Source organism: Lepeophtheirus salmonis, chromosome 12 (assembly GCF_016086655.4).
Source record: "Lepeophtheirus salmonis chromosome 12, UVic_Lsal_1.4, whole genome shotgun sequence".
Classification (NCBI taxonomy): Eukaryota; Metazoa; Arthropoda; class Copepoda; order Siphonostomatoida; family Caligidae; genus Lepeophtheirus; species Lepeophtheirus salmonis.
This window is the reverse complement of record NC_052142.2, coordinates 12,506,200-12,531,491: the sequence shown is the minus strand read 5'-3', so window position 1 is coordinate 12,531,491 and position 25,292 is coordinate 12,506,200. Positions and strand designations below refer to the sequence as shown.

At 30.6% G+C, this 25,292-nt stretch overlaps 1 protein-coding gene across 2 annotated transcripts in view; it reads right to left on the bottom strand.

The window, feature by feature from the left end:
• Positions 1–25,292, bottom strand: part of LOC121126613 (uncharacterized) — an 87,800-nt gene that overhangs the window by 58,145 nt on the left and 4,363 nt on the right. The window contains exon 2 of one of the 2 annotated variants that reach the window (XM_071892076.1): positions 24,646–24,687. The exons of the other annotated variant lie outside the window; for it this stretch is intronic. Coding sequence (XP_071748177.1) covers positions 24,646–24,687 — 42 coding nt within the window. The remainder of the gene's footprint in view (positions 1–24,645; positions 24,688–25,292) is intronic. 2 annotated transcript variants of the gene reach the window in all.

Here is a 25,292-nt window from a genome sequence, read left to right as displayed (position 1 = left end):
TATCTCCCTAGATAAGTGAATTTAGACCTCTGTGTTTCCTGGAAGTGGCCCACTCACTCCCATTATCTCCCAACATAACTTATTGTTTTTCGTTTCTGGTGCTAAGTTTTGCTATCGTGCTTGATTAGTAGTGTACACGACGGTTCAGTTATAGGATACGTACAAAGATTTTTTCCATAATAAATTATCCTAAAATGCTCTTTTATTTCAGGAGAACAGAAGAAGTTTCCCATGAAGCATCGCATCAGGCATACCCAAACTATCTCCCCATTTCTCAATTTGCAATCTCTGAGGTCCTATGTATTCTGGTACATTTATGTAAGCAATGCCAATGTTTTATTTCATTTCTTGGCACATTCATCATTATAAGGTACACGTCTCATAATATGGGTTATGCTTGGAATTACTGTTGAATTCCAATATTTGATTCTGTCAAATGTTTCAAGCTTATATTCTTTAATTGATAAAATCATCAATTCCATTTTATTATCTATTTTCTTAAACTTTTTTAGTGTCGTTTTCCATAAATAGAATATTTTCCAATATTATTCCTTCCTTTACCAAACAGGACTCCTCGAATAATTGCTCGGGCACTTCCATATTCGTCATGACTATAGGTTTTCACCCTTTTTCTTCTAACCCAATCTCTTTTCAAATGCTTTAAGGACTCTTTTGCGGCATTTCCAATTTGACTCGATTAAGATCGTGAAACCATCTGCAAATAATAGATTGGTAACATTGGTCCTCCTAGTTTTGTATTTTATATCAATCAATAATGTTGCTCCTGTTTGCATATCTTGATTGCCTTTATATACGGGAGAAAACCCTTAACATTTCATATCCCCCCCACACACACACACAATGACACATGCTATCAGGCATCAAATAATTTTTGGAATTTTTGTATTCTACGTCTAGGCGTGTATTTTTATTCTTCTTGTGAATCTTTCTAACATCAACATCAAAATCATATCAGACATAGGAGTCTCCATTTTTTAATAGTATTGGAAACAAAGATATTTTCCCCCTTTTCATTTTCATTTAATCCTTTTCCGAATAAGTTTTTGTTGAAAACTTCTGCTAAAATCCCTCATAACTTTGGCAGTACATGGTAGAATTCTCCATTGAGCCCCTACAATCCAGGGGCATTTTTTTCTTCAACTTTTTTCTAACGTACTACCATACTTCCTTCTCAGTGAATATTTTTGAGAGCGTTTTTCTATCTTTTAGATCAATATAATCTTTGTCTACTTTTTGATGAAAGTCCGATTTCTTTTATGTATATAACTCCTGAAAATAATCCTCCACGTATTTTATATTTTTTTTAGCACAATTCTTATTTCCATTAACCTCAACTGATTTCATTTTTGTTGTTCCTCTTCTTTCTTCCAAGCATCGCAGTAACTTAAAAAAAAATGAATTTATATCATGGAGACCACATAATGACCTTCTTAGCGCTCTGTTTATTTTTATGTCCATCAATTATTCCAACTCCTAATTCCACATGGGGTCTTCTTTAACAGCTAGTTCCTTCCTAATTTCCTTCTCATTTTGTTTTCTTTTCTCCGCTTCGTATCTTCCGACTACAGTTAGTATTTTACTGGCACTTTGGTAAAACATATTTGTAACGTAAAACTATTTTGTTAAATTTATGGTTCCCAGTAAAAATATTTGATCAAACAACCCATTGGATGATATTATTTCTCAAGATTTATCAGACGATTGTACCTTGTCTGAAACATTGTGGCATTGTTGTCTAGTCGACTTTTGCTGACTTAATCGTTATATTTTTGGATATTTAGTTATCTGTAACATCTACTAAATCATTTATACTATTGTTTTTCTTCCAAGATATAAGAATTTTTGAATTTGTGAAGCCATTAAGGGATGTGTAATCTCTTCTAAACAAGAGTGAAGTCGACTACTTTTTTGGATAGAAATCTATCTATCCGTATATAACAAAGAACAGATTCCTGGGTTGAAGTTATTAACCATAAATGAATTCATTTAATTTCAGATTAAAACATATGACTTTGGGTGTGAAATATATTATAAAAATATGTTAATTAGGTACAACTACAATATGAAGTTATAACAATGAAAATAAAATATATAAAAATAAAACATTAAAAAGTTTAGATAGTCCTACCGGGAAGATTTTGAAATTTTGACGTGCTTTTGATTTGATTATTGCCAATGCCTATGATATGAATTTATTGATAATGTAAGAAGTGTATTTTTATGTCCTCTAAGAGTTGGACCAATAAAGATGGAGATAATTGAAGAAAGATACTTTTAATTTTTTTTATCCTTATTAAGTGATTCTCCAACTCAATATTCCACGAGAGACCAAGGGATGAAGACTCATCTGAGGAAAACTCCACGAGAGACCACGGAATGAAAACTCATCTGAGGGAAACTATTAAGGTTCATACGAGAAATTAGTCAACTCTTTTCTTAGGAACTAGATTTTAGAATTGAAACAATGAAGGGATGGATTCACCGAGAATAGAATATTAATCACTTTGAAAACACAGCTGAAGCTAGTTCTCGGCCAAATATATATTTTTATTGTTCTTGTGAATCTTTCTAACATCAACATCAAAATCATATCAGACATAGGAGAAATTAAAATCCTCATCGCCTTTACAATCATAAAAAAGTATGAAATTAGTTTTACTCCCAAACAGGAAATTTTTATATTAGCAGATTCAAGTTCAATTATGTTATCTGAGAATAAAATAAGACTTCGAGCTACATTTGGAATATTTTCATCTGATATAGAAGTTATAGTCCCTTCATTTTTCTTTAAACACATTTTCTATTATGTTCAATCTTAAAATCATCAATCCATATTTTAATGTGCTTTACAATACCAGTATATTTCATTCAACTAACGAATATATCATGAAACAAAAATGCTTCAATTTGAAAAACCGACATATTCTTTTTTAAAAAATGAGTGACAAGTATTTCAACCATACTAATTATGAAACTTTACAGAGTAATTTATTCATTCTTATAGATTTATTTCAGGACGTCATTCTCCATTGTATAACAAAGAAAAAAGTTTTAGTTTTTAGTCTTTCAACATAATTTTCATAAATGACATTGTAGATTCCAGACTAGTCATTTTTTCCTTTTTTTCTAGCTTTTGAATATGCTCCATAGGTGATTGATTATCCATTTCCAATTTTTCATCATTGGTCTCTTTTTTATTACTTAATTTTCTTCTGTAGGTTTTCTCAAAGTTCTTCCGAATACTTAATTTACGTGGTTGCTGCGCCATAATATGTTTCAATTATTTGTAAAGTAGACTGACTGTTTATTCAGCGTATTAATATATATTTACATATCAAAACATAATTTATATTCACATGTTGATATCTTTACTTTTATATTACACCAAATGGCATTGCTGAAAGATTAGGAATAAGTAGATAGTCTTATACTTCGACATAAAAGATGTTAATTTCATAGATCCCAAAATAATAATTTTAGTTTAAATAACTATTTTTCTTGTTGAACCATATTATTAAATTAATTTTGATATTTGTTAAAAAAAGATTACGACTATTATATTACTGAAGATTATTTTTGGAGTAAGACAACCAACAATACAGTAAGTAGGACTTATAAGAAAAAAGACATAAGTTTTTTTAAATCTATTTCACTCCTTCTTGGAAGCCTTTTCAATCGTAAGGGATTATAATAATCACACATAAAAACACAAATCTGGCAATAAAGTAGAGTACACAAAACTAGAAAATATTTTACTATATTTTAAAAAAAAAATAGTTGATGAAAGGTCATTTTTTTAAAAGGAAACCGTGATACAGTTGTGGACATAGTCGCCTCACGATTTCCTATTTATTCATAGTCTCTTTGTGTTGAACTTCCCAATCCACTCTCTTTCTCTGGTCACTCTCATCACTGCTGTGCTTGGGTTCACTTCTTCGATGATTTGCACTTTCATATAATGCATCCTGTGGGCACCGGTGAAATGTAGTCTAGTAGATTCTTCCGCTCTCTTGATGTTATCCATATGTTTTTTCACTCTGTCTTTCAATCTTTCCCCGTTTAGCCTACATACTGGACTCAACAGTTGGACTTGAAAAAAGTAAAGAAAGACTACTCCATTTGTCTCACAGTCAACAAATTGATTAATATATGCAACAGCTTTTGATTTAGTAGCATATACTTCTTTCTTAATATCAATAAATTGGCAGCAACTGCATTTTTCCTTTTTGCAATTTTTAAGCACCACATTTGATATATTTGGTCTATTACTCGAAGGTTCCGGAACTCTGGCCTTACAGATAATAGCATTGAGATTTCCCGCTTGTTTAAATGCAAGCATTGGCGCAAACGGGAAGATTTGTTTCATTGTGGGATCCTTCACAAATGTGTTCCAGTGTTTCTTAATAAACTATGAAACCCTTGGTAACTACTAGTGATGGGAAATACAACTCCATTGCACTCCTCTTTCACACTGGGTTTGAGTAATTCTTCTCTTGGAACACCCATAACTCTGTTGAGACAGTCTTCTACGATTATTGCAGAGTAACTTCTACTCATCAACATATCCTTCAGTTCGACCATTCTTTGTTTTCTATGTGTCACTGCATATTTTAACAATTTAGAGGGCCAGACTTTAAGGTATGCTTTTAGTGACATGAGTGGTATGTGAAGACGAAATCAGGTAATGACCTCTGTCACATTCTTTCCTGTACAGGTCAGTCATCTACTTGCCTTTTTTGATGGAGACTTTAGTGTCAAGGAAAGATGTAGATTCTGACTAAAAGTCCTATAAGTAAGTGAATTTCATCGTGGGTTAAAGTTCAGTGATATTCTGTATGAAGGTGTTCAGTTAAACCTCTGAACCAATCCATACAAAAATATGTCATTAATGAATCTCTTGTAGATTATGTGCAGCATACCAGGAATAAGATAGGCCAATCCTTTAACAACTTTTTCTATAGATCACATGAAGATATTGGTATATATGGGGGCCACCCTAGTTTTCATAGCAGTCCCTAATAGTTGAATAAATAACTCGCTGTTGAACTCAAATATATTGTATGTGAGAATCAGGGACAAGAGCATCATGAGAACTGTTGTAGGAAGTGATTTGCCTTTTCTTGTATTCAAGGCTTCTTCAGAGCATTTCATTCCCCCTTCATGGGGTGTGATGGACACGTCGTTACCTTTATTGTATTATAAAACCTTTCCTCCAAAAAGAAACCGAAAAAAGGCTATCATCTAGTAGTTAACCCAATAAGTCATTCATACCAACAGCTGTTTATCTCTCAAGTACTCCCAGACTATCATTAGGCATATTAATATTAAAATCCTACATGACAATTTCTTTGATACTGTATATAATATTGTTTCGTAATATTTTATGAAAAGCGTTGCTATACATTTGTATTTCTATATGAAAATTTATTCATAGAAATAATAAAACGGACAATATATACATATGTACAATTATATATGTCACAGTAGAGATTGAAATCCAGTAGAATCGTTGAATCATGATTTCTACTAAGAGAATCAATAATTCTATTATTAGAGATTATAATCCTATTATTTCCTCGGAAAAATTACAATTTTACTGAGGGAGATAGTAGTATTGAATATTTGAAGAGGTTTTGTGTTTTTCGAATAAATTATGCAAAGTTATACCCTCTATGGTACTGTCCCGGGTAATTTCATTTCCATTATATTCATTTCCTGTCTTTTCATTCTTAGTAATTTCATTCCCACTAAATTCATTCCATGTATAATTCACTCCCATATATTTCATTCCCACTTTGAAGAGGAATAATTAGTTAAGTAATCCAGTTTATATTTTTACACTAATTAGTAGTTTTTGTGTAGTGTTGTAGAGGGGGCTTGGCACTGAAGATGACCGATGAATGATGATATGTGATGGGTGGGAGACGGATACAAATGATATATAGTGTTTATGGCTTAGAAATGACGTCGTGATAAATTTTTAATAGTGAGTAGAAATTGAATCCCAATACGTTGATATTATATATACCTTGGAAAATACAAGTAAATGCCGTCATTGATCTTCCTCTTCTTCATCGTCTATTATCCTCGATCCAACTCCTTTGCATCCATCGACAATCATCAATTTCATCATCCTCTTTTCTCTTCCCTTCCACTTTTTACAATTCAAATCTACGTAAACAATAACTATAAGCAAGTTGCTCGGGCCCCTAACTCTCTTCTCCAGGATCCTTCACTCTGTTCTGCTTCAAACTCAACTCTGGATTAAATCCTACAAGTAACAACAATCACCCTCATTGATTGGATCATGCTGGGTCTCGTAATAGATTTTTAGAATATATATCATTCATCCCCTTCACATCCAATCACAACTGTTCAAAGTTCAATACGTAGGTTTCAAAGCATTTTGAAGGAGACACGGATACTACTACTATGGTCCGTTGCAAAGAATAATTGACATTCATATGCAGTCAATTTCTTAATCAAGAGGCCATGGAGAGGATTGTACTAGAGTTATAGTACGAGATCAAGATGTGAACCTCGTCCATGAAAATCTGCAAGCATGTCTGAATATGATATATAATAATAAATATATCTATATATTTTATTAACTTATCACTTATCATTATTAGTTGTGATATGCTCACTTTGACCCTTAATTTGTGCTTCCCTCGCTGTGCCTCCGGGAAACAACTCTGTTCTTTGTAGCAATTAACCATATTCATGTTACCGGGAGGATTTTGCATACTAACGAATGGAAGTAAAAACATTGTTTCAAGACCCTTCTGAAATAAAGCATTACTTTTAGTGGTTAATAAATACAAGAAGCCGATTAATCTGTGAGTTGAGGATTGAATAGGATAAGGAAATCTTCACGTTTTGAGGCTTAAGGTTGAAATATCTTTTACTAACATAATAATTACTATAATTTTTATTTCTTAGTCAAATTCAAAAAAAGAAAGTACATGCATAAGATGGACATTGGACATAGTTAATTATGAAATTATAAGGGACTTGATTCTGAAAGAGTGAATCGGAATAGATTATATTAATTCTTGTTTTTGTAAATATAAATCATAAAAATATACTTAATGTCAAGATTTTATATAAACTATAACTATCTCAACGTCTGTACTAGGGTATCTCATATTTTGGATAATCTATTGTGTATGGATGAAAAAAAGATGTTTGAAAAGTTTTGGTTTTCAAAAACCGTTTCTTTGACCTATCTAGCTATTTGAAAATGAAATTTGTCAAATTGAATTTACTATTAGTTAAGGGATTGAGATGTTTTAATTTTAAAGTTATAATGCTGAATTTTAAAAATTTCATTAAAGTTCCTTCGGCAAGTTGTACAAAAGAATATAATCCTCAATTTCTATTTTGAGGAAAAACAAATTGTTGCACAAAGAATTATTTCGGATACATGAAGGATCACAAGCCCTTTACTGGCCTCCAAATCGAATCAAATAAGCATTCGTTCAGGTGCATAATATACGTGGATAGGCTGTCAGAAACCCTTTTTTATTTTAGGATACAGCCAATGGGGATATATATATATAACCTTTACATCTACATATTAAAAAGAAGCTGTATTAAATCTTTGTAAGTAAATCGCTCAATATAAAGAATTTTATAAGCATGACTCAGAATCATTTATTGATTACTACACTACGGTATTTAGTTGTATCAAACTGTATTTAATCCAAATTGGTATTAAGGAATACAAGCTGACTTTAGTTAGGCTCAGTTCAACATTCCTTATATTTTAAATGTTCCAAATGGCATAAATAATGATATAACACCTTTAGCTTGTCCTTTAGTTAATCCAATATGAATATAAGCGTTCATTTTAGTTAATAAATGATTTTTAGCTAAGAAAACCTGCACAACCAGTCGGCCGGGGTGTGTTTTTGGATATTATTTAGAAATTATGATGCTCCAGGAAGCGGCCGTAGAAGATTTTTTTAATTCAATAGTTAGAGTAGATTTAAGTGAGTTGCTACCTGAATGTACGAAAACCAATAATATGTAAAGGATTCATTTCTTTTGATGATTCAGTTCTTTTATTGAATCAGTTTTTTTGTTAAAACAGTTCAGTTGGTAGATTGGTTACTTTGCAATTGTGTGCAAATTAGAGTACATTCAAAGTAGCAAGCTAATGAACTACCGTTTACTTTACTTTAATATATTGATAATAGCTTAATAAAAAAGTCTAAGTGGATAGAAATATTTGATTGAAATTAAGTGATATATTATATAAATGGGAAACTTACAGTATAAACGAACGAATCATTCATGCAACTGATTTGGTTCAGTACGTTCACTAAAAATAATCGTTCAACAGAACAAATTGATCGCAACGACACAGACATAGGCAAGGACTACTAGAATAAATGCAATAGTACACAAATTCAAAGAGGCAAATATTATGTAAATGGTTAATTTTTACTAGCATACATACGCTATCTTCAAGATGAAAAATGGAAAATTTTTTATTTATATTTAGCTTATTTCTATTAAAATTCTAAGCCTAAACGATTTACTATTAATAATAATTATATAATAGGGAAATTAGGGTGTATGACTTAGCATCATATTTTCGAAAAAACAAACTTCTTTAAATATTAAATGCTACTATCTCCTTCAGTTCAAATTGCGATTTGTCCTAGGAGAGAAAAGGATTGTAATATCTACTAGGAGAATCAACGATTCTACTGGATTTCAATCTCTACTGTGACATATATATACAACGACTACAAGGGATCAACAAGAAATTGTATGTATGTTCTTTTGGAAACAGAGCATAAGTATTGGATAAGTTATGAATACCTTTATTTATCAAAAGAAATAAATTTGGAAATAGCTATGATGTATCAAGTGAAACGACATAATCGACAGCTGACTACAAAATTTATGGTGTATTTTTATGTTATTGAGGTTATCCAGTAAAAATTATGGTCATTAACATCTATTGACACTAGGAAGTCATTTTTAGGAAGTGGTACACCTCTGAAGATTTGTTCCAAGTTCCTTAAGAAGATGGGAGTGTCTTTGACATAGCTTAAGATATCCTTTACTAGCTCTCTTGTAGAGTGATCTACAAGCATGATTATGGTCTCAGTGTTACAGTTTTTCTCAATAATGATTGGTCATGAAGAGAGCAACTTATTTCTATATTGCTTTATGGACCTTGTGGATAAGGTAAAACTTTCTTTGCTTTTTTTCTTTTGGATCTAAACCTTAGATATCTTTTTTGAAAATACTATCAGTTACTCCAATTTCCTTTGAGACTTGAGAAATCCTTTACTTAGTGTTTCTCAGTTCATTGTCATTAATCTTTTTGTAGTAGCTTGGGCTGTCTTGATGCTTCTTTGTTGACTCACTATAGTCCTCAAAGTCCCTGATGACAATCCTCGATACCTAATTAGCGAACTTTATAACTATCACTCTGTCTCTTTGGAGCTTGATCAGTTGTGCCACTGCTTCTTTCTCATCTTTGTTCAGGATAGGAATCCCTTCATTCTGGTTTGATTCAATAATTTCACTATTCATAGCATTACAGAATACGGTGATTTCTGTACTAGTGTTTAAAAGCATATTAATCATCACTTACTTCAATTTGGACTATGGTGTTTTTTCTACATCTGGATTATCTTGTAATGGTAATTCTACTATGTTGTTGATAATAGCGTTCTAATTCCTAAAATTATCAAACAAAAAAATTCGCCGAAAACACTGTTAAGAAAATCAATATAACTGAAGGGTTTTCCATGTTTAAAATACTGAATCAAATACTGACACTTGCTAAAATCAAATCTGAATTCTTAATTACGATCTGTATTTCTTAGCACCATTTGTTATGTACTATTTTACACTTTATTGTCACAGCCACATGTGATTTATTTCTTATGTGAAGATAATATGACTCTGAAGAACGGATCTACCACCCTCTGGAGTCTCCACTACGATGTCTTACGCGCTGTATCTCTAGAGATGTTTATAATCATAAAGACAATCTTAATAATGAGAAAAATAAAGATACTTTGTTCAGCTCAACAGAAACTTCTGTCTAACCAGCATCATTAATTACAAATTTGTTTTTGGCAATGAAGTCTTTCATATTGCCAAAGCCAAGAAACCTCACACCTTTATCGAGGAATTGCCGCGTCCAGGTACCAAAAACTTTGTTCAAGTTATTCTTATAACTAAATATGTTAACAAATTTACGAAAATATATTTGTCTAATACCATCGTTAGTAGAAGAAAAGATTACATGCCTGTTGATATTATGGAGCAAATAATCCATGAAAGGAAATCAAAGTCACTTGGAATAATTATTATACAGCTTAATAAATCCAATTGTTCCATTTTACTGGTTTATGTGAGATATATTGATCAATTTTAAATATGTGTTTCTTTTGTAAGGGTGCTTCAACTTTGACAAAAAATATAGGAAATATGAAAATACAATTTACAAGGACTCAAACTTATTTGCTTCCTTTAATGAAAATATTATTGAGCAGTAAGCAATTAATGGAAAAGTAATTAATGTAAAAAAAACTTAAAAATTCTAGAAGAATAAATTTCAAGATATTTTCCTAATATACCTGACACACCATTTGCCCTTGCAAGGAGCCCATTCACCATCGGAGTTAAAGATATTCCTGAGAATGCACACGAGGAGTTCAATGAAATCATCACCAGAAATCCAGGAAAAGCTGATTTTTCTTCAATTTCAGTTACCAAATTTTGGATCAAGAGTTTGCAGTCATAGTCTGTTCTGTTTGAGATTGCAATGACCTTTTCCAACAACATTACATTGTGTTTGCTTGTTATCAAATTTTAATACAGGGGAATACTTCTAGCAGAAGATGATAGGCGTTGTGCTCTTAAAAAGACGGATCCAAGGATTTCAGATTTGGTGATAAAGAACCATCCACAGTTTTCTCACCGCACTCTTTGCTTTTCGCAATTTGAACTTTTTGTAGTTAAAGTATAACAAATTTGTGTGTTAATAAAATTGTTATAAATTTGTAAGTAAAAAACATTGTGCTGATAAATTTTCTGATATATAGAAGTCAAAGTTGCTATATAGCCAAGTATTAGTTACCTCCAAAAATATAGTGAAGGAGGATCAACCCAAATAACAGGCTCTTTGGTCTCACCAAAACATGGCAAATGTTATCAAAGGGTCACAAAATCAGAAAGGTTAGGTACTGCCGATTTAGAATATAGATTTTTTCTAGTGGGCAATTTGAGAAAGTTTTTTTTAATATTTCGAAAGCTGTTATTATTATTTAAGAGAAAACTTTTAAGTATAAAGTAGCTAAGTGTTAGTTTGCACATAAATATCATAGAGTACCACTGGGGATTAAATAAAGAAAAAGATTTTCTTCAAATAATAAAAAACAAAAAGTCTCAAAATTGGAATGTTTAATACCATTTTTGCACTTTAACATTATTAACTTGCTCAATTTTATCCAACTATGTATAGATTAATCAAACCAATTAATTCAACAAATGTGAGAAGAAGAAAATAAACAAAAACCAAAAAACATAGTATGATTAATACGAAGGAAATAAAAAACTGGATGTTTATATTTTTAGTTATATTTGTTTCATTAGAAAGACTAAGATATTCTTGTAAAACAAAATTTCACCGCATTTGCTAAAAAAGAAAAAAATAATAACAGGTCGTTATTGCTAAAATCTGTAGCTTAATTTTAATGGATTTTTAATATAAGATTTTATGGATCCTTGAACTCAGTATAGTCACTTAAGGATGGCAAATTATGAAATTGATAATAAGGATGAATTAATTATTGATGCGTGTAGAATTAGATTTTTTACCATTTGATCTGCAATAACGTTATTCATATTTATATGTTATTCAATCCTTCGATGCCATTAAAATATTCTAGGATCAATCATATTAATATAAATTTCTTGATTTGTTCTTCATCTGTTAGAGATATCTCTAATATCCTACCTTTGGAAACATGGAAATTATATGGATGCGTATCTCGGAAATGATTGTTCTTGTTCTTTGACACATTTGGATACTATTGGAAATAAAACTCCTTGTTTTAGTTATTTTAGCCTCGAAGATATTTCTTACTCGTGATATCCAACCTTAGAAATATATTTTATTGCTTCATTGGGTAATGAAACCTTTGTGTATTGGACATGGAAGATCAAAAGAAGAAATGCAAAATTAATGAACAGAGAGTTTTTTTGGACAACTTTTTCTTTCACTGTGGCTATAAAGAAATTGGCAGGTCGTAGACTAGGTCCTCATTATTCAAAAAAATGAGTTCACACAGCAACATAAGTTGACTGGAAAGTTATCTAATAACCTGTAAAACGCAAATATTAAATTAAGAAAAGAAGACTAAAACCTTTAATGGAGAACCTATTTAAGGATCATGGTATTTTTGTACCAGGCATAGTTGCATCCCATTATGATATCAAAGACATTCAACTCCCAAATCATAGAAACATGTTAATTTTGAAGGTTAATTTTGAAAAAATGGTTATAAGTTTTATTTTTAAAGTATGTGTCTTCTCTAGCCACACATTTTCCCTATCTTTCAGGCAATTTATAGATGCCTTTTCAAAAAAATTGTTAGTCTTTGGCTTCAAACCAGTCATCGATCAATTTTTTGGGTTCAGCGTGAGAATCGAATCGTAAATCATTGAGTATGATGCCCATCGATGCAAACAAGTGATAATCGGAAGGTGCCAGGTCTGGTGAGTAAGCCACATGAGCAAGAGGTTCCCTGTTGTACGATTGAACAAACTAGAGAGAGGCTATGAAGCGATGCATTTGTGCGTTGTCATCATGGAAAATTACCTTGTGTCCCCTGTCATTATATTTGGGTTTTTTTTTTGCTTATAGCATGGTTCAAAAGTCAACACCCAAGTATTTTGCGAGCTGTTCATGCATTTACCCATCATATTCATCCAGCAATGCTTTCAAGTCAGCGTCTTCAAACTTTTTCAAAGGTCGGCAGCGCTCTCCATTTCTCACGACAAAATCTCAACTTTTGAATTTTTCGAACCATCAAAAGCACTGTGCATTGCTTAGAATATGTCCACCATAAGCTTCCACAAGCGTTTGATGGGCTTGAGAAACATTTTTCTTCGATTGGTAACAGAAAATCAATTATGTCCGCACATCGTAGTTTGTAGGTACAAAGACATTTTTACGAGCGAAAAAAGTGCGTTGTTGAAATGAAACTGTACAAACAATGAATTAAATATTGTTGACACATGTGAATATAAGTATTTAGATTTTTGGAACGGTTTATAATGTCTAACTGGTTACACCTAGGGACAATAGCCGAAAGTCTCATTTTATAGGCGCATAACTAGTATTGCAGTACACCAACTTTTATATGTTGAATTGTTATTCAAAGGCTATGTGTTGCAAATCAGATAAAAATTGGTCACGTAGTTCAGTAAATCTCTACGAAGTAATCCTTTAAATGATGGGACATTTAATATCAACGACGATATTAAAGAAAACTTGCACGATGTCTACACTGAACACAAATATTATAATATGAGTGTTGAATGCAGCAAAAATCATCAAAAGTTGGTTATACTATTAACTATGGACATTTCTTAAGCTAAATTTATTCCTTAATCGTTAATATAATTGAAAAAGACTCATTTCATTTCTCTTAACAATGTGAATATGTTTTCTATTCTAATTGAGAAAGAAGTACAAGGATCATACAATATATATGTGCTTGGTGATGTTGAACAGATACACAGTTATTTCTAACTTTTTCAGTATTTGTAATCTTGTTCTAACATAGTTATGGGTAACATTGAATATTGCCAATTCGCTATATAAAAACTGTTCCAAAATTAATTATTTTTATTAGCATACATACGAAAAACACCATTAATAATGAAAATAAAAGAAATAAATACTAAATTATGATTTTATAGTATATTGAATATTAGTTTTCTTAAATGTATTAAGGTATTAATATATATACAGTAACCATTTTTAGATATGGAAGGCAGCACCCCCGATGGAACAGGGAATAGATGGAATAATATAGTTAATAAAAGAAGATATATAATAACTAAGTGTGTTCACTTTAATTTTATCTCGTAAAGAACCTACTACCACAATGTTAACACTGACATATAATTAAGGGTGATAATTTTGGTAAGAATAGAAAAGCGTGCGAGGAGAAGAGAAGAAATACTTATGGCATCATTGATTCAATAATATACATTTTCTTCTATCAATCAAGAACGTCATCATTCCCGCCTTTATTATTCAATATTAATATAATATTAGATGGTGATAGTCGATAGAGAACTGAATAAAATGCCTAAAATAACGTGGCCTTCTTTCGTGATTTCTGAAAATGGAGGCCCAGGAATTTGGGAATTACTTACCAGATGAGACACAGATGGTTTGTCGGAATGTGCCTTTGGTCTCCTATCTAGAATTATACTTTTTACTTTTTAGAATTATAATTTTGTATATTTAACATAAATGTATGTTTTATTTTTTAGTATGTAGATTATATTTAATTTAAGCCTTCTTTTTAAACTTGGAACTTCAAACATATTTCGAAATACTCTACTTTCATTAGTTATTATTTTGAGAATATGGTTCATTGTGTATTACAACCTAAAGTTATGACATATTTAACTGAATTCCGATGTTAGAACAAGAAAAAATTATCTGGATCAATCTATTATTTCAATATTCTGTATTTATAATTTATTATTATTAATAGTTATATGATTTTAATTGTTTAATTTTGTATATTTAACTTAAATGTTTAATGGTTTATTTTTTAGTATGTAGATTATATTTAATTAAAGCCTTCTTTTTTAAATTTTGAGCTTCAAATATATTTCAAATACTCTACTTTGTCGTTTCATTAGCTATTATTCTGAGAATAAGGTTCATAATGAATTACAATTTCATGGAGTGTGACTTTTTCAAATCTACTGTAACAGATATAAAACGTATATCTTTATTAAACATTTTGCTAATAAATACTTTTGTTACACCCTCAAAAATCATAATAAAGCAGGCAACTGATAAATACTGATGTGATTATCAGTGATAATCACATCAGTATTTTAAACAATGATACCATGTGCCTTTCTCCCCTCTGTCTCCTCGCACGCGTTTTTCTCTATAATATTATCAACTATACATATAATATATAGAGAGAGGAGTTGATATTGCCTCTCTTGTCCATGAATAATGACCTCCTGTGACGTAGCAGGCCTGCATTTAAGAAGATGAAATATAAACAAAAATATTAGTACTCACAACGTGGAGTAAAAAAAGAATATGTTAAAAGACAACTTTTCTAGAGAAAATAAAGAAATTAAATTTCAAATTATGCAAAAGAAGGCTGTTTCTGTTAAGATGATTCCTTTTAGGGAAAAACGGCCCAAACAATCGCTGATACAAGTAGAAGCACAATTTCATCTCAAAGGTGGGAAAATCATAAAAGCAATTTTATTTTTTTTAATGTTATATTAGGATTGTCTGAGGAAGTAACTGGTCACTTCGACGAATAGGAGCTAGACAGAAGCAAAGATGCACATTATGAGAAGATTAAAAGTATATTATCTAAAATGTATGATCCTTTGGAAGAATCTCAATATGGATAAATATATCGAATTATTACAAGCTGAAGCAGAACATGTAAAATAATATATATAAAATAAATTGATATTCCCATCAACACATAAATTACCAAAATTTCAGGTCAATCCATTCAAAAGACACTTTATAAAATAAATTAATTACCTCGACACCAATCAAGAATGGAGAAAGAATGCTTCTATCATCAAAAATTCGGATCAGGAGCTTGAAAATGTTTCACTCAACATGTATGTCCCCCGTTAAAATTTACTAAGTCAAATATTGATAGTAATGACGGTGATTATTAAATAAATTAATATGATACGTGTCTCTCCTTTATTTTATAGGCATAAAAAATCAAATTAAATATTTAGTAGAGATCTGTTCTTCTTGTAGAATTAGTCAATCAAGACATATATCTAACGATGTATATCCTTTAAAATCAAGTTATTTAAGATTATTTGCAGCCAAAGGGTCTAGAATTAGAAAATGAAGGACATATTGTTCATACAATTCAAATATTATAATAGAAAATCTTTTGGGCATTTCAGTTGCGGATGTCAAAAACCCTATACTAAGGTTAGATTTCCTCAAAAGAAACAATATAAACCTCGATATTTTAAGAAGCCCTTTTATCATCCCAAGTAGAAGGTAGAATAACTCTTGAAACATCCGGAGGGAAATCTAATCGAATATCCTTAATCTATTTCAATAAAACTTTAATTAAGTAAGAGTTTCCCAACCTGTGTAGAAACTTTCTCACTTTTAACAGTTTAATATTGACAAGAATATATTTCACAGGATTGTAAATACTGGAATACCTGTAAGATGTAAGCCTCATAGATTAAATAATGAGAAAATGAAGAGCCAAAGCCCTGTTCGATAAGTTACTCAATGCAAAAATAATAGAAAAATTAGATAGCCTACGGAGTTCACCTATTCGTAGGGTGAAGAAGTGTGACAGATCATGGAGAATATGTGGAGATTATAGATTTTTTCCGCCGTACTACTATTATTTATTCTCCACCAAACAGGTAAAAATAATCATTATCAATAAATAATTAAAATAAGTGCATATAAATAATAAAATACATATAAATACACTGTAATTATATCATAATAAAAGTGATTTATACAAATTCATTCATTTTCACTATGAAGCTTCTAAAACGTGTAAACAAAAGAGGGCAAAAACGAGTTATAAAAAAAGAACTGAAAAACGTGTGACTCTATAAAGACTAGTTAGTGCAGAAGTGCAAGTGCACTCATTTCCTTTTCAATCAATTTCAGTATTACTGAACTGTTTAACTGGACTCTGTGATATTTATTTGTGTAAACATTGAAAAGAAAACCGGTAATAAGTGTCTCGATCTTCATGTCTTCGTCAGCTTCTTGAAAAATCAAGAAAAGCCTGTTACTCAATCAGTGTTACTCCGTAGCCTTCCATAACCAGTGTTGTGGAGTCAGTACATAAATGTTGACTAACTCCAGTATTTTGAATATCAACAACTCCAACTCTACGACTCCGAATCCAACAACATTTACTACTTTTAAATAATATTTTTTGTAGCCAATATGAGTCCTATTGAGTCCTTTCAGTTCATAAATATATATTTTGATTTATAGTTATAGGTAGTTAGTTATATATAGTAAATAATTGTGCTATATTATAAGAAAATATTTAAAATATAATATATTTAACTAGATAAACACAAAGGAAATTAATTAAAATCTATCTATTGCTAATACATTGATAACTTTCGGACAATAATTTATGTATTCGTAATCAAGGAACAACTTTACACACAGCATCTCACTAACATGTTACACTTTTCTCCGATGAAATTGACTATTTACAAGTCTAATTAATAAACTAGCACGGCTACTGCCTATGCTATACCCAATATAATAATTTAGACTTAAAAATGGTTTGGGAATTGTTGTTGCATGGACTATAGAGCACCTTTAAAATTTTTGAAGTAAACTTATAAATTAGTTTCTAGAATTTATAACCATTTAGAAAATAACTTCACGAATACTCAATTTAAGCCATATATTATAAACAAGTTTTGTTTACATAAATTATAATAATTTTTTTATTTGGAATCGGTACAAACTTTTCGAATCTTACTCCACAAAAAATGGCACCAACTCCGATTCCACGACTCCGACTCCCCAGCTCACTTCATAATAATTTCCTCGAACATATCTCGTAGCTCCGATTACTCCAGACAACCCAAGAAGAGGTGAGAGAACGTTTCCACTTCGTCTTTAAAGAAACTACATTTATTTTCATCTTCCAAGGAGTGTCTGGAATTCGTCAAGAGATAGGCTGTCTCCAAACGGAATGGAAACAGTTTCTAATACGAGTTTGTAAAGGGGTTATTTAAAATAAGTTTTCTGTTATTGATAACGGACTGGTCACTATGAAGTATCCGTTTCTTCAAAAATCTCTGGGGCTGTTTTACCTTAAACTCCTTGCTATTACTATTTTAACTGCTGGGAACATTTATAGTGTATAAAAAAGTGTGATTTTGTTCGATAGTGTTATTTAAAATTGAGTACACTATCTTTAGAGACGTAAAAAGTGTACAGAGAATAAAAATATCCGTGTCAGAGATTGGAAAAACTTTGTGAGAAATTTTCATTTAATTTTTTTACGTACTAATTATGAATTAATATGTAGTTTATACAAAAACCATTACATAAAAATTAATTGACTTTCCTAATTCACCATCTACTAGTTCGAATCCATGAGGTGTCTAATTTGAAATAAATACATACAGAAAAAACTTTATTCTAATTCATTATTGTTATATTCGTGCCTTTTTCTTCAAATTAAAGCCCCCCTTTCCAAAATAAAAAACTTAGAAAAGGTATTTAGTTCCTATTTACTTAAATGAAAGATACCTAATGCCGACTCATCATCAAATATTCTCTAATGAGTAAATCAAAATTTTATAAGCCCATAATAACGATATTGCAAAACACCGGGGCCTTCAATGAATTAAATACGTCAATATTCGCGTTTTACGAATACGAATACAAAGAAAAGAGAACACTGGTACCAAAGAATGGTCATGAATGATTCACAAGGGACTTAAATTTATCAGATTTTGTATATTTTACTTTACAAATATAACAAATGCAATTTTGTAATTTATAGTTATGTCTCTTAAACATTTATAAGCCTAAGTCCCCATTCTTGATGCTGACCACCTTTGCAAACACAGTGAGAAGTCAAATGGATCATATTAGTAAAAAAATTAGTTAAACTCTTTTAAAACAGTGAATTAGGGTTAGGCTATTAGCCAATTACGTGCTTCGCTGGAAAAAGTAAATAGAGTCTCGCATAAGGGGTTCATTTGCCAATTACATCGATTTAGCGGTGAGTTATGAACCTACTCCAGGCCATACTGATATATTGCACAACATGTGGGACATATAATACATATGTTACGGATAATGTGGAAAATCCAGGGTATTTTTCACAATGCCCGAGCTATCTATAAAATTTATAATAGTGTGGTCATTTTACGTTAAATAAATTGTCAGGTAAAATGATTATGGGTAATTTGATCATTAAACAATTTATTGCAGCCAATTTGATCATTAAGGATTTTATTAAGGTATAATTTCATTGCACACACGCAATGTAATAATCCAGTACAGGGATGTCCAACCTGTGGATTGCGTACCATCAAATGTTTAGTTTAATCACACTACTCATTCTCACGTTAAGTAGTATTTTTTAACAAAATTGTCGCAATATCATAAAACGCGTAGAACGCTCATAATACGTAAAACATTGAAAAATATATGGCGGTATCTTATATTTTCCGGGATTCTAACAGGGTTGCTAGATTAGCTTTTATTAAGCAGTTTGGCCGTACATAATTAAATTTGGACTCTTTTTACATTTGGTCTCAAATGGAAATAAATTTGTATTGATAAGTTTTTTAAGACATTTTTCAAGAAACTTAACTTAATTGATTCTGAAGCCCATTGAAATATTTTTGGTGGTAATGCAGCCCATTATATTAAAATGTTAGACATCTCTGATCAAGTGCATTTTCATTAATATTTATATTTATTCAGACAGTCAAATTATTGTATGATAAGAAATTATCACCAGAGACTCAATCTTATTTTAAAAATATACCTCGGCCAACAGGTTGTGCAGATGGACAGCTAGTTCCTAGTTATACCCTGAGTATCACGCCCACCTTTCGAATATATTATAATAAACGCCGGCCCACAGGTTACGTTACTCAACTGCTTATCCATCAGGGGGATAAAAATATATCGCCACCACTATTCTGAGTATCAAGGACCCCTTTTAATATATTACAATACACCCCAGATTGTACAAGTGAACCACTGGTTCAAAAGTTCGATCATTACCAACCACCACTGCTTCCCTGAGCATCAAGGAACCTACCATTACACTTTTGACATGAATTAATTGATAAACATTCCCTTAGACGATGACCCATTTTCAAACAGTTAAAACAAACACCGAGATTTTTGACTTGTGATTGACGGGCATTGTAAGTTTTCTTCTTGAAAAACACAGAACCATCGAGTGAATGTTGTTCTTTACAATTATTAGGGCACTGATACCAATTTACTATACTTTTATTAACACCTTTTTCATGATTTGCAATGTTCCATCAGTCTTCATTGAATTGCGAGTTTCCACAACCTTAGCTGCAATTCTAACATGCAATAGGAATTTTGTCTATTGTGATCAAATCTTGATCTTGAATATTACTAACAAATCTTTCTCATGCATCCCTAAGGCGACCAGCCACTTTACTCTCCAGAAGAGGAATACAAATCCTCTTACATTAGGATCTTCGAAATCTTAATCATTCGCCTTTAAAGCACGTTGAATCGTAATTATTTCATCTTGGAAATGATGAAGATCATTGGAATTATTTCTTACTTTATTTAGACCCACAAATTTATGAACCAGCTTGGATATCACACTCCGACTACAACCTAAAGTATCTTATAATAATCTGATAGCCTCGTCATACCTTTCTTTGGTCACAGGAAGAAATGAAATTTTTTTAAAGAGCCGTATCATGGAGTGCAGATCTCAAAAAAGTAATTTTCGTTATAGTATTGATATTATACTTATCAGGTTTGCTATAAAAGCATCCATCAATGACGCAAAACTGGTCAGTTCCCCGTCAAACTTCGGTAATTCCAATTGGGGTACACGTAACATGGGGAGGAGCTCATTAGTTTCTATTTTAGTCTCTTCAACGGGTGAGAAATTTTTCCGAAACGTTTTTGCAACTTGTTTCGTGTTTTGTCTTCTTTGGAGTTAAGTCTTTGTCACATTTTCGTTTTCGTTAGAATTTCGTTTTCGTAGAGTTTCGTACTCGCCCGTTTCGTCTTCATTTCGTCTTCGTCTTGATTTTTGTCAGATTTTCGTTTTTGTCTCGTCTACGACGTGAAAAAAAGTTTAGTTAACGAAATGATTTCGTCCTATTAGGCTTGACGAAGTTAATACAGCTCTAGACGGAGTGGTTACGGAATTTACACTATAGCAAAGTTAATAGAAATACAAAGGAAGACCATAATTTAATCGAGCTTGCTACAATTTCCAATCTTATGTATTGTACAGACTGTTGGGCAAGACAGATAGATTTTGACATTTTATATCACATGATTGAAGGTAACGATGTTGACGTCCTATGGACCGCAAGCTAATGGATTACTGGAGATAATTCATAGAAAACTAAAATAATTCGTTAGATCAAACGATTGCAAATGGGATGAAAATTTTCCGTTATGCTTGTTAGAGATGAGAGGCAATCAAATGAACGACAGTGAGTTTACCCCGGCATAAATAGTATATGGAGAAAACATACGAATCCCCAACGAAAACATTGGATGAATTCAACATCAAATTCAGTTCGATTAATTATTCGAGATATACTGTATTCTGTAACTAATCATAACCACCACAGACAGTTTAAACTTCGAAGGAAAGACGTAATTGTAAGAGAGTTTTGATTAGGGATCATAGAATTCAAACCACAGAATGTTATTTAAGTCTGTATACCCTTCTGGGTATAGACAACTCAACTTTCAATGTGTAAATAAAAGGATCTCCAGAAATTATCCCTATCAACTGACTGAAACCTGAGTTGAGTTCATCAGAATATAAATAATTGTTATTTTCTGTGTGTCACATGGTTATATTTAATTTATAATTTTGTGTGTTTTTTGTTCTTATAGTTTATTGTTACTGGGGTTTTCTTTGGTTTTTTTTGTGTGTGTGTTTGTTTTTCGAAAAGGGTGAAGTGTAGTAGCCATGTTTAGACATGAAAGGGGTCACAACTGATCGGAAGAGGAACCAGAGGAAGTAAGGTAGTTAATAAAGGAAGATTTATAGTAACTAAGTGTGTTTACTTTAATTTCATATACTAAGTCTCGTAAAGGCCTGAGCACCACATATATATTTTTATTTAATTGGTCAGATGGTAATGCATTAATTGAGTAAAAGCAAACATTATCGTATCACAAATTACTCCATCTGACCTAGGAATTGTCTTTGAAATACATATACTTTTATGTATATTTCCTTCAGTAGGAACAACCAAGGACTGCACCTAAACATATTATGTTCAGAAGAACAATTTCTTATAGACGTGTTGTCTATTAACCAATGAGAATATTTTAAAGAAATCGTCTCACTTCGTTACATTTCTAAAGAAGAAATTAGAGTTTTTAACAATAACTCTATAGAGCTAATAATTTTAAAATTTTAAAATATATTTAAGTTACTTCTTTTCTAAAATATTGTACTAAATTTTTGAAAATAATCCATCAAATATTAATGTTTTTTTCATTTTTACATTTGAATTTATTTATTTTTCAATAAAAGAACATATTATCTATATGGAAAAGTAAATAAGTAATTTTATTGTTTATTTTAGTCTAAGTCCATTTAGTTATTTACTAAATATAGGAAAATTAGAACTAACAATTCTTATTTCATACATTCATTTCCATAGTTCATAAGATTTAACTTTGTAAAACGGAAACCTAACGTGTCAACTATTAAATGTTGATTAAATGTAATGTAATAATCATAATCTTTTTTAAGCAAACATCAAAATTCATTTAATAACAATAAATATAATATTATTTTAACAAAAGTTATGCAATGGGATCTATCGGATTAATAATTTTTATTTGGAAGTTTAACACTATCTACTTATAACACTTCCAATCCTTCAGCAATGCGATCCTCAATTTTATGTTGAAATATTATAATTAAATGATACAAGTTTCAGTAACAGGTGTAATACAAAGTAAAGATATCAACATGTAAATATAAAGTAAGTTTTGATGTGTAAATATATAATAATAAGCTGAATAAAGCGTCAGTCTACTTTAAGTGCTTGAGATAAATTCATAAATAAACTTGAATTTGGAAACAGAACTATAATATTTTTTTGAAAATACTTTCAAAGTTATATGTAATAGTATTTTTCTTTAATAACTTTAAACAAAAAATAAATCAATTTATTGTAATACTTTCAAAATAGAAAATAAGTTCATTCGTACAAGAAATCTATTTATTCCCTTCAATTTAAAGACAAAGATTTTCGGACTAAATATATATGGCCTGACAAACTTACTAAGCTCTGTTTGTTGAAGGAAGAGTTATTTCCGTCATTAAATTTTCAAAATACTTCAATAGTTATGGTAAACACCGGAAGAACATAAAAAATTATCATTTTTATTTGAACTGAGAATATTGGATTTGAATTGCATTCCGAAAGGAATTCAAGTTGTTTGACTAGAAAATGAAGTTTCATTTTTGTTCATAACAAGTAACTATGTAGGTAATATTTAATTAACATACTAAAAGCAGTAATTATGTCTTATTTTATATAATAATAGTAAAAATTCAATAACAAAAAATATTTATTATTCAATAACTATCAAACACATGCAACAATTAGTTCCAAATATATATTATAGCTTTTAAAAAATTTGTATTATCAAAGTATAATAACGAATAAAAGCTATTAAGCTCATTTCTTAATTGTATAAATTTAAATAACTTTATATTATCATTTAAATTTTTAGTTTATTATAACCTGTTAATAAATTTTTTACAGGTCCAATCATTGGATTCAGTTTGATCATATCAATTATATTTATGTTATACATATATTGGTACTAGAAATACAAGATTCTGTTTTTAGCAAAATAAAAGAGTATTGATTTTTAAAATTTATCTCCTAAAAATTTAATATTTAATTTTTTTTTAAATTTTTATATTATAAATTTAATTTTTCAAATTTGTTTCCAAAAATTAAATTTTGTGAGAACAGCTGCTGAATTTTGAATTTTTTGTCAATAGTTGGGGATTTTGAAATATTAATTTCTGTATTTTTTGCAAAAATATTTTAAAACCAAGAGCACACTCCCCCCTCGCCCCAATATATATGTATTATCCTATAGACTCCCCTTGTTGAACCTTGCCATTCTGGATCCAGATCATCGTCGTCAATATTATTCTAGTATAATGTCAATGTCTTTTCTTTGCTAAACAATTTCATATGTGCTATCCCTGTTTAAGTATAACAGTAGGCTTAGGCTGATTGTTATAACTCTTCCTCGAAAACCTCAGCGAGCCTGATTATAAAGTTATCATTTAAGCATTACCATCATCAATTAGAAAAACTCGTGTTGTATTAATCCTGGAATACTCAGGAAGGATCAATTTGGTGTTATTAAAAAAAAAATTATCATAAAAGTTATTCTTCACTTTTTTGCTTCGTGATTTGAGAAGAAATAGGGGATCTTGAAGACTTGCTGCTGTTCAGAAATATATTCCTTTACTTTTTACGAGTCACAATAATGTCATTAACGGTATTATCAGAATTCCACAGTATTCCAAGTATATTCAATATCTTTTGAATAACTAAATGAAAAGGTAAGCTTCTTACGTTTCGTAGATGGTGATTATCCATGTTAAATAGTCATTCATACTGAAATAAAGAATTTCCAATTAGGTATGAATTTTGCCTAAGGCAAATTTGGAGGGTCAGAATAGGATATTTTTCAATAAATGGCTTGCAGATAAATAGAAAATCTTTATTCTGTAATCTTATTTTATTTTTTGGAATACAAATTGTTTAACTTGCCATAGCCACACTTCACTGAAGCTTGTATAATGTAATGACAAGTAAGTCTATATTACTTGATAGGGAAAACCTCATTGCAGAAGGATGTAGAATATTAAAAGTAGATGGCATTTAACTTCAATATAAAAAAGTTAAAAATCTAATAAATTAAGATATACTTTTAGCAAATATAATACGATATTTCTGGTTAATTTTTTAATTAAAACATTTATTGCTACACTTCAAATAAAACATATAATCAGTTCAAGCACATATAAAAATAACTTTAACTTTTAGTATCCTCGCAATAGTTTGCCGGATTAGGTATCGTACTACAGTCATCCTGAACGTGTTATAGGGATGGTGCATTGCTCAGTTAGACCCCAATATCAGAATTAATTAAAAACCTGGAGAAGCTGGAGAAGCTGGAGACGGAATTTCCTTGAAAAGGTCGAATATTGTCTAAAAGC